This window comes from Rhinatrema bivittatum, chromosome 2, assembly GCF_901001135.1.
Source record: "Rhinatrema bivittatum chromosome 2, aRhiBiv1.1, whole genome shotgun sequence".
Taxonomy (NCBI): domain Eukaryota; kingdom Metazoa; phylum Chordata; class Amphibia; order Gymnophiona; family Rhinatrematidae; genus Rhinatrema; species Rhinatrema bivittatum.
Window position 1 is genome coordinate 356,586,685 of NC_042616.1, and position 15,662 is coordinate 356,602,346.

The window sequence follows — 15,662 nt, forward strand, 5'->3', positions numbered from 1 at the left end:
AGGCAGCCATCTTCCCAAAAGAAACTGAATCAGGCAGAAAAAAGGTGAACAGTAGAGGGCGCAGTCATCTGCAACCGATGGGCACAACAGCTGTAGCTAGGAGAAGAAGTATGCATGATTACACATGCTCTCAAAAGGGCCCTCCTACACATTTTAGAGACACTGCTGGTATGTCTTGTTGCTGCAAGGTACTGAGAGAAGAGCCCAGGTGCTGGTCTGGATCCGAGCATCAAGCAGTGATGACATTTCTGTAGCACACATGATCAGGTCTGAAGGCACACCGGCTGGGAAACACTGTTCTAGAAGACACTGTAATCAGGGTGTCTCAACAACATCTGGCAGATTGAAATCACCTAGAAATAGCACCTCCATCAAATATCCATAGATTTCTTTTGCCTGCATAGGAAGTCTGTATATTATACCAATGTAAATGGATGTTTCATTCTCTTTTTCCAGAATAATCCACAGTACATCATCCTCACCCTCATAAACTGTGTATTTCTGTTGCTTTCAGATTAATTTTTACATACATTGCCACTCCTCCCCTTCTTCCTACACTGTCTGCCACTTAATAAAGTCAAATTGATAGATATGTAGAAGCAGGCTTTCTCCTATGCAGCTACATTCAACTGGAATAAGGTGCCAAAAGAAATCAATACAAACCCTGGGTTGATTATTTTTAGGCATGGTGTTAAATCATGGCTTTTTGGAACAACTTTTCCTATGTAATCTTAGATTTCATTATTACTGCTGTTTACTTGGATCTTTTTGTATTTAGGGTATTTAGAGTTTTATTTTATTCTATTTATTGGGTATTTTTAAAATCTGTGATTTGTATCTTTTATTTTTACTTACATGGGGGTTATTCAATGCAGGCTGCTATTACTGTTATAATATGTTTTATGTTTCCTATTTTTATTGATGTATTTATTGTAATTTGTTGTTCTCTGTATTTATAATGTCTCCTTGGGTACACGCTGAGAAGACGATTTTCCTGAGCTAGCCCTCTGCAGTTCGATACCTTGGTTAAGTTGTCTTTATAAAAATAAATAAAAAGTCACAATCCCCCCTCCCTCCTGGCATCAGATAGTTTAAAAAGTGATGCTAGCTACAATTGCCCTCCTTCATCTCCAAAACTTTACCTCCAAACCCGCTGACCCTCACTTGCACTCCTTTGAACCTCTCAAACTCACCTAAAATCACCCCAAGCTGAGCCAGCAGAAGGACTCACTGTTCCCTTCTGTTGGCTCGGCATCCAGTTAGTAATGTCTTTTCAGAGCAAAGCTGGATGCCAAGCCAGCAGGAAGAAAGTGCTGGCTCAGTTTGGGATGACTTTAGATGAGCTTTGGAAATTCTGAATGGTGTGAGAGGCAAGATTTTGGTGTTGGGATATGAGGGGTGATCGCTTTTGGGGAACTTTTTATTTAACTTTTAGGTGCTGGAAGAGAGAGTGCGGGATGGGGGTTTATGGCTAGGAGCAAGTTTTTGTAACATATTGGATGTTGGGAGAAAGGAAAGCTGAGCAGCAACCAGACAGATTTAGGCCTACTATTGTAATGCCTAGATTTATCTGGCCAAACTTAGGCCTGGATTCACCATTCTATTTCAGAATGGGGAATCCAGTGAAAATGGGGGGGGGGGGGGGGCGGGCCTGCGAAAGTCGGCAGCCATCGCACCACCGCAGTGTTATCGCTGCCTGCTTTCGCACCCAATAGTGCCACCGTGAAAAGTGGCGCTATTGGGCTCGCTACTGGCGACGATAACGTGGCTTACCTTATCGCTACCAGAGAAGACATCGCGGAGTCCGCCCCGATGCTGCCCCGACTCCACCTCTAGCAAGCTATCGCACGCAAAAATGGACTTTTCGCGTGTGATGGCGGCTTATCGCACGCGATAAGCTTTACAAAATGACCCCCTTAGCCAGTTAGTGCTGAATATCATGCTAAGTGGAATCATTTGAAAGCCTTGTCTTGGGCATACCCTGACCTGGTCATGCTAAAATTGTGCACACAGTGATTTTATGTACAATAATTTAGCTAGATAATAGAGGAGATTTTTATCCAGTTAGATTTAAGTGATTAAAAGCTAATTTGAATCACATACATCTTTTGAATATTAAGCCCTTAGTACATAGGCTTCTAAATTTCTATCTTTTTTTTTCAGTATAACTTTCTGTGGAATCTGTTGTCAAAAATATGTAAAGGCTAATGTATCTCAGCAGTCCGCTACTACTGTAAGGTATACCATGAAGATGCTGGCTAGTGGTGCTGAGACTATTATCTTCATGTTTCTGGGAATCTCAGCTGTAGATCCAAATATCTGGACATGGAACACAGCTTTCATACTGCTGACTTTAGTCTTCATCTCCATCTACAGAATCATTGGTATGACCCCAAATCTATTCCTTTCTAATTGATGCATGTACTCTCAGCTATATATTAATAATCATACCATGCTATCTGGTTTATGTAACTGTTTGAATTCTATATTTTAATCAGAGCTGCACATTATTTATGAGATGAAACAAAAGTTAAAAATATTCATAAAAGCATACTTTCTTTCTTTTAAAGTACAATACTGATTATTATTTTTATACTGATTTCCATGTGAAAACCATGTCCTCTCCCCTCTTCTATAATCAAAATCTTCTAGTTTAAAATGGAAATATTAGTAAGAATTGTTTAGATAATTCAATTGACAGTTGAAGTAAACAACAAATAGGAAAGGAATTACAGGTGCTTTTTTTCTCACAAACACTGATTTCTTGGTAATTGGTGTTATCCATCTGCTTCTGCAAGCTATAATACTCAAAGCGGCCACAAGGTGTTAGCATTATCTATTATATTGGAAAGATACTGCTGCCTATTGGCCAATGGTGGTACTGCAGCTAAAATACTGATTTTCCCTTCCACTCCCAATTGTCAGCTAAATCCATATGTTTTCTGGGAAAAAAATTATTCTGGGTTGTACGTATAACTACATTTATCTTTTCTGAAAATTTGGTTGCTATGGCATGTCTAGAGTTAGCTGGTTAAGTTAACCGGCTAGCCCTGAATATCGGAGATAGCTGGTTAACTTAACTGGCTACCTCAGCTCCTCCCTGGAATGCCTAACTCCTACCCTAGGAATGCCCCCAACTTACCCGGCTAAATTCTAGCCAGATAATTCATTATCTGGCTAGAGTTTATAACCGGGTAAGCATTTTAAAAATGTGACTAAGCCATTTAGATGGATAACTTTCCCGTTATCCATCTAAATGGCTTTTAAATATGTATCCCTGAATGTTTTGGGAGATACTGTATCCACAGAAAAAGTAGTTTTCCATGAGATTCCTACAATGCTGTGACCTTGTAGAAGGGCCATGCACTTAGAGGAAGAGAGAGGAATTGTTGCGTCCGTCGGTCTTCCACGGCTTCGCCCTGCCTACCTCTCTCTATTCTCAGCTCCTCCTGCTCACCTTGGACTGATGGCCGCTGCGGCGTCTGCTTGCCATTCTCTCCGACGTCCCCGGACCGGCTTCAGTGCTGCCTCCCGCCATTCTCCTTCAAGGTACCTCTAGGGTGCACGTGCGCACGCCGCCCTCATCTTTAACTCTACATTGGCGCAAACCTCAGGAGCGTCCCCCTGTTCTGATGTCATGTCTTCCAGGTATATCTGCCTACAGTATTTGCTAGCTCGTTCAGTTAGCAACAGGATTCGTATGGATGGGATTCGCTCTCTGTTCCTAAGCTACTCTGCCACTCCAGCGTTATCTGGAACTCTTACTACTCTTCGGGGTCTCTAATGGGGTACCCGCTCCTCGGGGGCCTCTCTGGTTCTTTCAGGTGCTATCAGGAAACCGGTACTCGCTCCTCAAGGGTCCATGTTCCCTGTGTCGCCGCCTGCAACCTCCACCCTTCTATTTGGAAGAACTAACTTACAGTTACCATCAGTGAGTACAGAAACCATCTCTCTCCACAGTACTGCTTCACTGGAATCAGGTACTCGCTCCTCGAGGGCCTGCTCTCCCTGTCTTCTCCTACTTCTATATTGGGACTCTGAATGTTAATCTTATTGTGTGCTCATAACTCTCAGTCTCTTTCCACTATAGCACTGCTTTGCAGAGGATCCGCTGTTCCAGCGTTCTGTGTGAGATGTGCCCAGCCAGGCTCTACAACCACTACTCACTACTGCTACTTCTGGTGGTCACTTAAACTGTCTAATAAAAGATTCAAATCTGTGTTTGTCTGCCGGAGTCTAGCCTGACACTGTGCTCCCTCTTGGGACTCACCCCCGTGTGCATGGTCAGCTGCCACAGTGTCCAAGGATCCACCCAAACACCATTAACCATAACAGATTGCTAACTCCATGGATCAGCTCAGCTCAACGCCTTGCAGGCCATTCCAGGCCTGGCCTTGTGCGATACTCAACAACAAGACGCATTGGAGAAGTTGACTACTGCGTTCATCAGCTGCACGCACAGAGGAATCAAGGTTCTACATCCAGTAATGAAGGTCGGTTACCTGAAGTAACTATAAAGACTGTTGTGCCTCTTGCTGCCCCAGTACGTTTTTCTGGGGAGATTCAGAGAACTAGAGGCTTCTTAAACCAGTGTTGTATGCATTTTGCATTACAACCCACTCACTTCCCCACAGCCTACGCCAAGACTACTTATATTCTATCCTACCTGGATAGAAGGGCTTTGACTTGGGCTTCCACGCTGTGGGAATGCAAAGACCCCATACTTCAGGATATTGACGGATTTATGGATTTGTTTAAATCCGTTTTTGATGATCCTGCCCGGTATACTGTTGCTGGTTGCAAGGCAACCGACCCCTGGCTGATTTTGCTATAGAGTTCAAGACTCTTGTGACTGAATTACATTGGGACCCTAGATGCCTGAAACTCTCTTCTTCAAAGGTATGGATTCCCGCTTGAAGGACAAGCTGGCTGCTCGTGAAACACCTGACTCGCTGGATGAGCTAGTGGCCTTAGCTACTAGAATTGATCACTGGCTTCATGATAAGGTGCAAGAACTCAAGCCTTGTAAAGGACCAGTTCAGAAGGAAGTCTGTGCTAAACCTGCACTCAGGAAGGTTCCTTTGATTCCTGTTGCCAGTGGGGAAGAACCGATGCAACTTGGTCACAGTCATCTGACATCCAAAGAGAGAAGACTTCGGAAGAGGAATGGATTGTGCATGTACTGTGGACAAGCTGGTCATGCAGTCTAAACATGCCCAATATGTCCGGGAAACGGACGGGCTTAAGTCCTGTGGGAGGACTCTTCTTAGGCCTCACTACGCCCTCTCCTCCGCTCTCTCTCCCTGTCTCTCTGATCTGCGGGCCTCTGGAATTTCAGACCCTTGCCCTGGTGGACTCAGGGGGAGGAGGTAATTTTATTCTTCAACTTCTAGTGGAACACCTGAGGATTCCCCTCACCACTATGAAGACTACACTACTCTTATCTTCTATACACGGGGAGCCTTTACCAGATAATGTTACCTGTTGTACCGAACCGGTATCCCTCTGCACCGGAGTTCTCCATACTGAATTAATTTCCTTCTTTGTTTTGGAGAAGGCCGTGCACCCTATCATTCTGGGGTTACCCTGGTTGCAGCTGCATATGCCGCAATGTAATTGGGCCACATTGGAACTCTCCTGCTGGGGCCCAGAATGCCATGGCAAATGCCTAAAGGAGGTCACTCCTATTCTCTGTATGCCTACAACTCCAGTGATGCCAGGACTGCTGCCTCAGTATGCATCATTTCATGATGTTTTCTCCAAAGAAGCTGCTGACATCCTTCCGCCACATAGAACTTATGACTGCGCTATAAGACTGAAACCTAATGCTGAACCTCCTAAATAAAGGATGTGTTTACCCTTTGTCGGTGGTGGAGAAGAAAGCCATGTCTGAGTACATTGAGGAAAATTTGCAAAAGGGTTTCATTAGACCATCTAAGTCTCTTGCGGGCACAGCCTTCTTCTTCGTTGGAAAGAAGGATGTCACACTGCGTCCTTGTATTGACTATCGAGGTCTGAACGAGATCATGATTAAAGACCGATACCCCTTACCTCTGATCTCGTAGCTTTTTGATCAACTTCAAGGAGCCAAGATATTCTCAAAACTTGACCTGAAGGGAGCCTATAACTTGGTTCGCATTCATGAAGGCGACGAGTGGAAAACAGCTTTCAACACTCGAGATGGCCATTTCGAATATTTGGTGATGCCCTTCAGCCTGTGCAATGCCCCCGCTGTGTTTCAGAACATGATGAACGACATTCTGCGGGACCTTCTATATAAATGTGTCGTTGCCTACCTAGATGACATCTTGATCTTTTCACAAGATATGTCTACTCATCTAGCAGATGTCAAACAAGTATTACTGAGACTTCGAGAACACCATCTCTATGCCAAATTGTCGAAATGCGAGTTTCACAAAGAATCTGTGCCTTTTCTTGGCTATATCATATCGAAACAAGGCTTCCAGACGGATCCCCAAAAATTAGAGAGTATCAAGAATTGGCCTTAACCTACCAGTCTGAAGGCCCTGAGATGATTTTTGGGGTTCACAAACTACTATAGAAGCTTCATAAAGAACTATTCTTCTTTGACAGTGCCCTTAACTGCTATGACACAGAAAGGGGCTAATGCTTCAAAGTGGTCTGCGGAGGCCATTTCTGGATTTGAGAAATTAAAGACTGCCTTTTCCACTGAGCCATGTCTGCGTCACCTGGACCCCAACAGATCCTTCATCGTGGAGGTTGACGCTTCAGATGTTGGAGTAGGGGCTGAGTTGAGCCAAACTGGAGATTCTAAAGCCTTACATCCCTGCTCCTTTTTCTCGCTGTGCTTTTCTCCTGCAGAGAAGAACTATGGGATCGGAGATAAAGATCTCCTGGCTATTAAGATGGCATTTGAGGAATGGTGGCCTTGGCTCGAAGGCACCCAAAATCAAATTACCGTATTCTCGGACCACAAGAATCTAGAGTATCTCCGTCATGCCCAACGTCAAATGGGCATGGGACAAACACAGAGGATCCCTGTTGGCTAGAGAATAGAAATGAAGAAATGGGGTAACTACACTGAGCAGCAGTTGTTACTAGCCAAAAAACTTACTGAGCAGAATGGAATGGACCTTTTGGGTCTTTATCTGTCATCTTTCACTATTTTACTATCATACTATGTTACTATGTGTGAAGTGTCTGTGTCTGTCTGCATTTGAGACATCTGTTGTTGTCTGTGTCTACCGACCTGTGTGTCTGTCTCTCTGTCTCTGTCCGGATGTAGAGTATTTGCCTGTCTCTCTGTGTCTGTCTATCTGTCTGTATTCAAGTTTGTATGAGTTTGTGCTTGTTCCCTCTCAGCAACAAGAGGAGAAGCAAATAGGGCTTTGAGTTACTGATTGGTGTGTGCCTGCCTGGTGGGGTTTCAACTGATTCAAGAGTCAAATGGGGCTGCCTGTTGGTATGACAACTGTTTCAAGAGCTGAATGGTTGGCAGGATAATTTGATACCAGGCCAGGAATCCAGGATACCCTTCATTTGTGTGTGTGTGTGTGTGTATACATAAATATGTATACAAATATGAAAATGAATAACACCATCAATGTTCTAAAAAATAGTACCAATATATGAATATTTTGAAAATTTTCAATATTTAATATTAGAAACAGTTAACAATTTTATTACATCAATTTTCAAACAGTATCACTTATCAATCTTATACAAATTATTTAAAAATGCAACTTATTGGACTTTACATACCTAACCATTCATACCATGCAATCACTCCTCACACACCATAAAATACACAAAAAAATCTAACAACTTTTAAATTCATTTACATTTGAAAAAGCATTTTTTTCGTGAGTATATCCCTCTTATATTTGAACCAAAAAACCATAAAATTCTTATAAACCAGTTATAGCTTAATGTTTTAATGCATATGCAGCTAAATGTCACAGTTCAATCCCATGTATATAGGGAGTTGCAGCTTAATGTTTTAAATGTGGGTTCAGCTGAGAGTCACATTTCAATTTCTACAAAGGCCTCTCTTTCACCGAAGTGTCAGCTTCATCAGGGGAATGTACTTTATCGATGAACAAATTGATACTCTTATCAGGCAAATGCAATACCATGCTCTCAGGCTAGTGCACAGCTTAACCTGTGGTTGGATGCACATTTTCGATGAGAGTCCAAAACCCCTGGTGCAATAAGGGGATCAGTGCGTCCAAAATATGTATCCAAACTAGGGCATAGCTAATAGTAAATGCCATGTTGATGAGGCTATTAGCTACTACCCTCGATGTAAAAAATAACTAGGGATGTAAATCATTTTTGAACGATTAAAATTATCGTCAGATAATTTTAAAATCATCCTAAATCGTTAGAGTGCACGATACAATACAAATGCCCCCGATTTATCGTCGGGGCATTTGTATTGTATCGTTAAATAGGGCACGGGAATTATTTGGGGGAGGGCGGGAAAACCGGCACACCAAAACAACCCCTAAACCCACCCCGACCCTTTAAAACCAATTCCTTACCCTCCCCCACCCTCCCAAACACCCCAAAATGTTAAATTACCTGGTGGTCCAGTGGTGGGGGGGTCCCGGCGCGATCTTCCGCTCTCGGGCCATCGGCGCCATTTTGGCTGCCACTAATTAAAATGGCGCCAATGGCCCGATTAAAAAAAACCCCACCCGATCCTTTAAATCGACCCCCCTTAGCCTCCCCCACCCTCCCGACCCTTTTTTTTTTAGGGAGGCCCGCGCCGCTAAAACAAAAAACCCACCCGACCCCCCCAAAACCTTTTAAAATTTACCTGGTGGTCCAGGGGGCCCTCGGGGGGCCTCGGGGAGAGATCCAGGGGGACCTCGGGGAGAGGAGAGATCCAGGGGTGCCTCAGGGAGAGATTTCCCATTCCCAGGCATCAGCTGTTCTAAAAAAAAAAATGGCGCAGATGCCCCTTTGCCCTTACCATGTGACAGGGTATCCGTTCCATTGGCCGGCCGCTGTCACATGGTAGGAGCACTGGATGACCGGCGCCATCTTTAAAGATGGCGCCGGCCATCTTTACTCATTAGTCCCTATTATACTATACTCTATAATATATAGAACAGGTGATGCCTGGAACGGGAAATAATATATAGAACAGGTGATGCCTGGAACGGGAAATCTCTCCCCGAGGCCCCCCTGGATCTCTACTCTCCCTAAGGCCCCCCTGGATCTCTTCCCGAGGCCCCTCTGGACCACCAGGTAAATTTTAAAAGGTTTTGGGGGGGTCGGGAGGGTGGGGTCGATTTAAAGGGTCGGGTGGGGTTTTTTTTTAGCAGCGCGGGCCTCCCTAAAAAAAAAAAATTAGCGATGTGAATTGGAATCGGAAACGATTCCAATTCACATATCTTAACGATCAGATTCCCCCCCCCCCCCAGCTGAATCTGATCGTTAAGACGATCTGGCACACGATTCACATCTCTAAAAATAACCATGTGCCCGACGCTCACATTTTAACCCTCAAAAATTAACGCTAGCCAAGATCTGGCATTAAGTTTTAAGGAGCACCAAAAGTTAAACTGTAAAGCAGAAAATACTGCTTTTCTGTGGTTTCTCTGACTTAATATCATGACAATATTAAGTTGGAAGAAGCACAGAAAGCAATAACGTGAAAAAAAAATGTCTTGACAGTGGTCAGGTTAGGAAAACGGACGCTACTTCTCCAGGGTGCCCAATGCTGAGGAGGCGCTAGGGATGCACAATTTCCCCTAGCTCCTCCTTTTCAACACAGCAGCTCATTTACCTACAGTATCACGTGCTTGGGAGAGGTGGATGCATGTGCATTAGGAAAGTGGGCGCTCAATCATGAGCGCCCATTTTTCACGCAGATATGGCATCGGCCTGTATGTGCTTATATCCAAAATGTTCAATATAATAGTTGTATATCAAAGCATTACATCTTAGTAACATTCTTCACAAAGTAACTAGAACTAATCATCATGGGGAGTACTGAAAAAGTAAGTATATATATATGTTGCCATTATGTTGATATATGTCAATGAACTATTCAGAAAAATTTGTAATAACTAAAAAATAAATAAAATAAAAACAGCTTTGCTCAAACCTGACTTGTAGTCTTATTAGATTTTTAAAAAAGCACTAAATAAATAAATAAAAGCACTAAAGCAATCAATAAATAAATAAATAAAAAGATTTAAAAAAAAAAAAAAAAAGCCGCTAAATAAATAAATAAATAAATTTACAAAATGTTTCATTGATATATCCTTGGATGTTGCACCACGTTAAAAGTTTTCAAAATGTGATTGCACACTCGTATTCTCTGTTGAACAAATAATAGTATCATTAAACAATCCTTCTTCTAACCTCCTGACATCAATATTTAACCCATACATTTAATACAAAAAGCTTATAAGGCTTACCATATCATGCTGTAAGCTATTGCATTCTACAAAGGAAAAATGCTTACAAACAAATTGCCATTATTGAAATATTGAAATACAGACAGCATCACCTGTTCCAGCCAGAGACGTCCTTGTTTTGTATCTCATTGTAGTTTGAAGCAACTTTATGTGTGCATCTTAACAGACAGACAACCATCCTTGATAACTTTACCAGGACATTCTAACTTACATTTTCATTAACTATAATATCTTTTTTCTTTTATCTTTTTAAAGTCTTTTCTTATAGTTCTTTTATAACCAGTTATAATTTATAGAAATTGTACATGCTCCACTCTAGTCTGTTTGGGAATGTCTTGTATTAAAAGAATGCCTCCCATTCAATGACTTTAGTAAGACCTTTAGATTGAATATCTCATTTGTATATATAATCTTTATGTAAGAACATAAGAATTATCCTACTGGGTCAGACCAAGAGTCCATCAAGCCTAGTATCCTGCTCCCAACAGTGGTCAATCCAAGTCACAAGTACTTGGAATGTACCCAAACATTAAATAAATCTCAAGTTAATGGACTTCTCGTCCAAGAACTTATTCAAACCTTTTTGAACCCAGCTACACTAACAGCACTAACCACATCCTCTGGCAACAAATTCCAGAGATTTATTGTGCGTTTAGTGAAAAAGAATTTTCTCCGATTAGTCTTAAATGTGATACATGGAATGCCCCCTAGTCCTTCTATTATCCAAAAGTGTAAATAACCGATTCACATCTACTCGTTCAAGAGCTCTCATGATCTTAAAGACCTCTATCATATCCCCCCTCAGCCTTCTCTTCTCCAAGCTGAACAGCCCTAACCTCTTCAGCCTTTCCTCATAGGGGAGCTGTTCCATCCCCTTTATCATTTTGGTTGCCCTTCTCTGTATCTTCTCCATCATAACTATATCTTTTTTGAGATGCGGCAACCAGAATTGTACACAGTATTCAAGGTGTGGTCTCACCACAGAGCGATACAGAGGCATTATGACATCCATCATTTTATTTGCTATTCCCTTCTTAATAATTCCTAACATTTTTTTGCTTTTTTGATCGGCACAGCCGATCTCTTTCCAGGGTGATAATGGCTAAGATAGAACCTAACATTGTATAACTATGAAGTGTTATTTTTCCCTGTATGCATCACTTTGCACTTGTCTATGTTAAATTTTATCTGTCATTTAGAAGCCCAGTCTTCCAGTCTTTCAAGGTCCTCCTGCAATTTATCACAATCTGCTTGTGATTTAACTACTCTGAATAATTTTGTGTCATCTGCAAATTTGATCACCTCACTCATCGTACCCCTTTCCAGATCATTTATAAATATATTAAAAAGCAATGGCCCAAGTATAGATCCCTGATGCACTCTACTGTTTACCTTTTTCCACTGTGAAAATAGACCATTTAATCCTACGCTCTATTTTCTGTCTTTTAACCAGCTTGCAATCCACAAAAGGATATTGCCTCCTATCCCATGACTTTTTAGTTTTCTTAGAAGCATCTCATGTGAGTCTTTATCGAGCGCCTTCTGAAAATCCAAAAAAAAATCCAAATACATCACCTTTGTCCAAGCTTATTCATCCCTCAAAAAAATGTAGGAGATTTGTGAGGAAAGACTTCCCTTGGGTAAATCCATGCTGGCTGTGTCCCATTAAACCATGCCTATCTAAATGTTTTGTGATTTTATTCTTTATAACATTTTCCATGATTTTTTCCTGTACTGAAGTCAGGCTCACCGGTCTAAATTTTCCCGGATCACCCCTGGAGCCATTCTCAAATATCGGGGTTACATTTGCCATCTTCCAATCTTCAGTTACAATGGACGATTTTGATGATAGGTTACATATTAACTGAAATAGTTCTGACATTTCAATTTTTAGTTCTTTCTGAAGTCTGGGGTGTATCCAGTCTGGTCCACATGATTTACTACTCTTCATCCTCTAGATTCACTGTGATTTGGTTCAGTTCAGTTCATCTGAATCATCACTCTTGAAATCCATCTCTGGAATGTGTATCTCCCCAACATCCTCTTCAGTAGACAATGAAGCAAAGAAATTGTTTAATCTTTCCACAATTGCCTTATCTTCCTTAAGAGCCCCTTTATACCCTCGATCATTAAACGGTCCAATCAACTCCCTCGCAGGCATTCTGCTTCGGATATATTTAAAAAACTTCTTTTCAAATTCTCTCTTAGAATGTCTTATCAATGTTTTACATTTAACTTGCCAATGCTCATGCTTAATCCTATATTCTTCTAATGGATCCTTCTTCTAATTGTTGAATGAAGATCTTTAGGATAAAATAGCCTCTTTCACCTCACTTTTTAGCCATGTTGGCAATCACTTGACTTTCCTTTCACCTTTCTTAATGCGAGGAATACATATCGACTGTGCTTCTAGGATGGTATTTTTAACAATGTCCATGCCTATTGCACACTTTTTACCTTTGTAGCTGCACCTTTTAATTTTTTTTAAAACTATTTTTCTCATTTTATCAAAGTTTCCCTTTTGAAAGTTTAGTGCTATAGCCAAGGATTTACTTGTACTGTTCCCCCTTCCAGTCATTAATTCAAATTTGATCATACTATGATCACTATTGCCAAGCAGCCCCCATCAACGTTACCTCTCTCACCAAATCCTGCACTCCACTGAGAATTAGATCTAAAATTGCTACCTCTCTTGTCAGTTCCTGAACCAATTGCTCCATAAAACTGTCATTTATTCCATCCAGGAACTTTATCTTTCTAGCATGTCCTGATGTTTCACTTATCCAGTCTTTATTGGGGTAATTGAAATATCCTATTAATTATTACTGCACTTCCAATTTGGTAAGCTTCCCTAATTTCTCTTAGCATTTCACTGTCTGTCTCACCATCTTGGCCAGGTGGACTACAGTATACTCCTATCACTATACTCTGGAAAAACCAAACTGAGGTCAAACCTGAATAAACTCAAATGTTATTAGCAACAGGCAACCATTCGTGTTTCTTAACCAACAGGAGCACTGAGCTCAGCCAAAAGAAGAAACATTTCTAGCAAGCTAAGGGCTAGAGAAGTCACTTACCAGTTATCAATGAAGAGCATGATTCATACTCTGCATAGCTCACCCTAAGTAGGCTAGTCACAAAATCTAACTCCGGCAGCTGAGGGTGGGTCTAGGATTGACCTACCATTCACTAAAGGAAAGGAAATTATCAGGTAAGTAGTAGTTTCTCTTTAATGTTCAGGTAGGTCAATCCCAACGAGTGGGATGTACAAAAGTTAATCCCAAAAAGGGTAGGAGGCTGCCAGTGGCTCAGTCAAAACTGCCCACGAAAAAGCAGCGTCCTCCTAGCCCTAATATCCAGGTGGTAATGCTTGAAGGTGTGAAAAGATGCCCATGTCACTGTTTGGCAAATTTCAGCAGGTGACAACAAATTAATCTCCGCCCATATCATCACCTGAGAGCTCATAGAATGTGGTCTAATCTGTTTCAGTAAGGCAACCTCAGCAGCCACATAGGTTGCCATAATGACCTCTGTAACCCAGCAGACATTCATTGCCTGCATTGCTGGTGCTCCCTGCTTACCTCCACCATGAAGCACAAACAAGCAATCAGTCACCTCCAATCTTAGTCACCTCCAAGTACTGCAGTAAATGACGCTTGATGTTCAAGGAATGCGCAAGGCAGTACTCAACTTCATCTCTATCCCTATCCAAGACAAGCAGAGAAATAGACTGATTCAAATGAAAGACTGAAACCACTTTGGGCAAAAAAGAAGGCACAGTTTGAAGTTGAACTGCACCCAGAGTCATACGGAGAAAAGGCTTACGGCAGGAAAGAGCCTACAGCTCAGAGACCCAATGTGCTGAACAGATTGTTACCAGAAAAACTGTCTTCAAAGTAAGCAGCTGCAAGGAAAGAGTACACAGCAGTTGAAAATTCTGACCTGCCAAGAACTCGAGGACCAAGTTAAGATCCCACAAAGACACTGGAAGTCGCAACAGGGAGGCGAAGATGTTTAACTCCCCACAGAAATGGGACACATCCAGATGGGAAGATTAAGGCCCTCCATTGACTCTTCCACTGTAAGAAGCCAGTGCTGCAACTTGAACCTTCAAGGTATTAAGGGCCAAACCCTTAAGCAAGCTGTCCTGTAAAAATTCCAAAATCAAAGAAATATCCACCTTGAGCAGCTGAGTACCTCACTCAGAACACCAGGCCTCAATGACCTTCTGAACTTTAAGCTAGAGAAGTATAAAATTTCCAGGCCCGAAGAAGAGTGGAAATTACAGAAGGCAAATAACTGCGCTTCAACAGCTGAGCCCTTTCATTAGCCAAACCATAACACAGAAGTGAAGAATGGGCCTGACATAACAGATCCTTCCAAGACAGTAGTCGGAGGGACTGCTCACCAGAAGTCTCTGGAGATTGGCATACCATTTCCTTTGAGCCCAATCAGGAGCCACTAAAAGGACTGTGTTGGTTGACTTGCAATCTTCTATACTAGCCTGCCTATCAAAGGCCAAGGTGGGAATGCATACAGCAGGGTGCCATGTGGCCACTCCTGAATGAGAGTATCTATGCCCATTGCTTTTGGGTCCCTCCTGTGACTGAAGAAGTGTGGAACCTTTGCATTGTTGAAGTTCGCCAACAGGTTTAGATCCAGTAGGCCCCAGCCTTCCACCAGGAGCTGAAAGGTCTCATCCGCCAGCTCCAATTCTCCTAGGTTCAAGCTTCTGCTGAAGAAATCGCCTCTGATATTGCCCTTTCCAGCAATGCGAGATCTGGCTATGCTTTGCTCACATTTCTGCAGTTGAAGAGATTTATTACCGCCTCTGCTATTGGTTATTTGCTGTATCACAAAAAATCTCAATTAATGAATATAGATAGATAGATAGATAGATAGCTATAGTGATGTAACCCAACTTGTGGAGTGGCACCAACCAGATGAATGAATGGAAGAGGTGCTGCAGCTCAAAAGGTTTGCTCAACCCTGTTGTAGACCAATGAACATCACTTTTTTTCAAGCAGGGGCCAATTTTGCCAGCAAAGACTTCATTGTGAGAGCCAGAACCATCCTTAAAAAAAGCAGCCAGTGTCCTGAGCAATGGGGCATCCTCTTCCAAAGTTGCTGTTGGCCTGGAGAGGGAAAGCCTGCTCTGATAGCTGTACTCAGTCCTTTAAGGTATTCTGAGGGAGCTCCTTATATACTTCCTCATCTACCCTTCCTCTCAGCTTAGCCTTGTCAGGC

General features: G+C 42.2%; 1 protein-coding gene across 1 annotated transcript in view; it reads left to right on the top strand.

Annotated features, from left to right (window-relative positions):
• The window catches only part of SLC9A3 (solute carrier family 9 member A3), a 379,410-nt gene that overhangs the window by 198,258 nt on the left and 165,490 nt on the right, over window positions 1–15,662 (top strand). Inside the window, exon 6 of the mRNA XM_029589922.1 lies at window positions 2,164–2,384. Within this exon, the coding sequence (XP_029445782.1) occupies window positions 2,164–2,384 (221 nt within the window). The remainder of the gene's footprint in view (window positions 1–2,163; window positions 2,385–15,662) is intronic.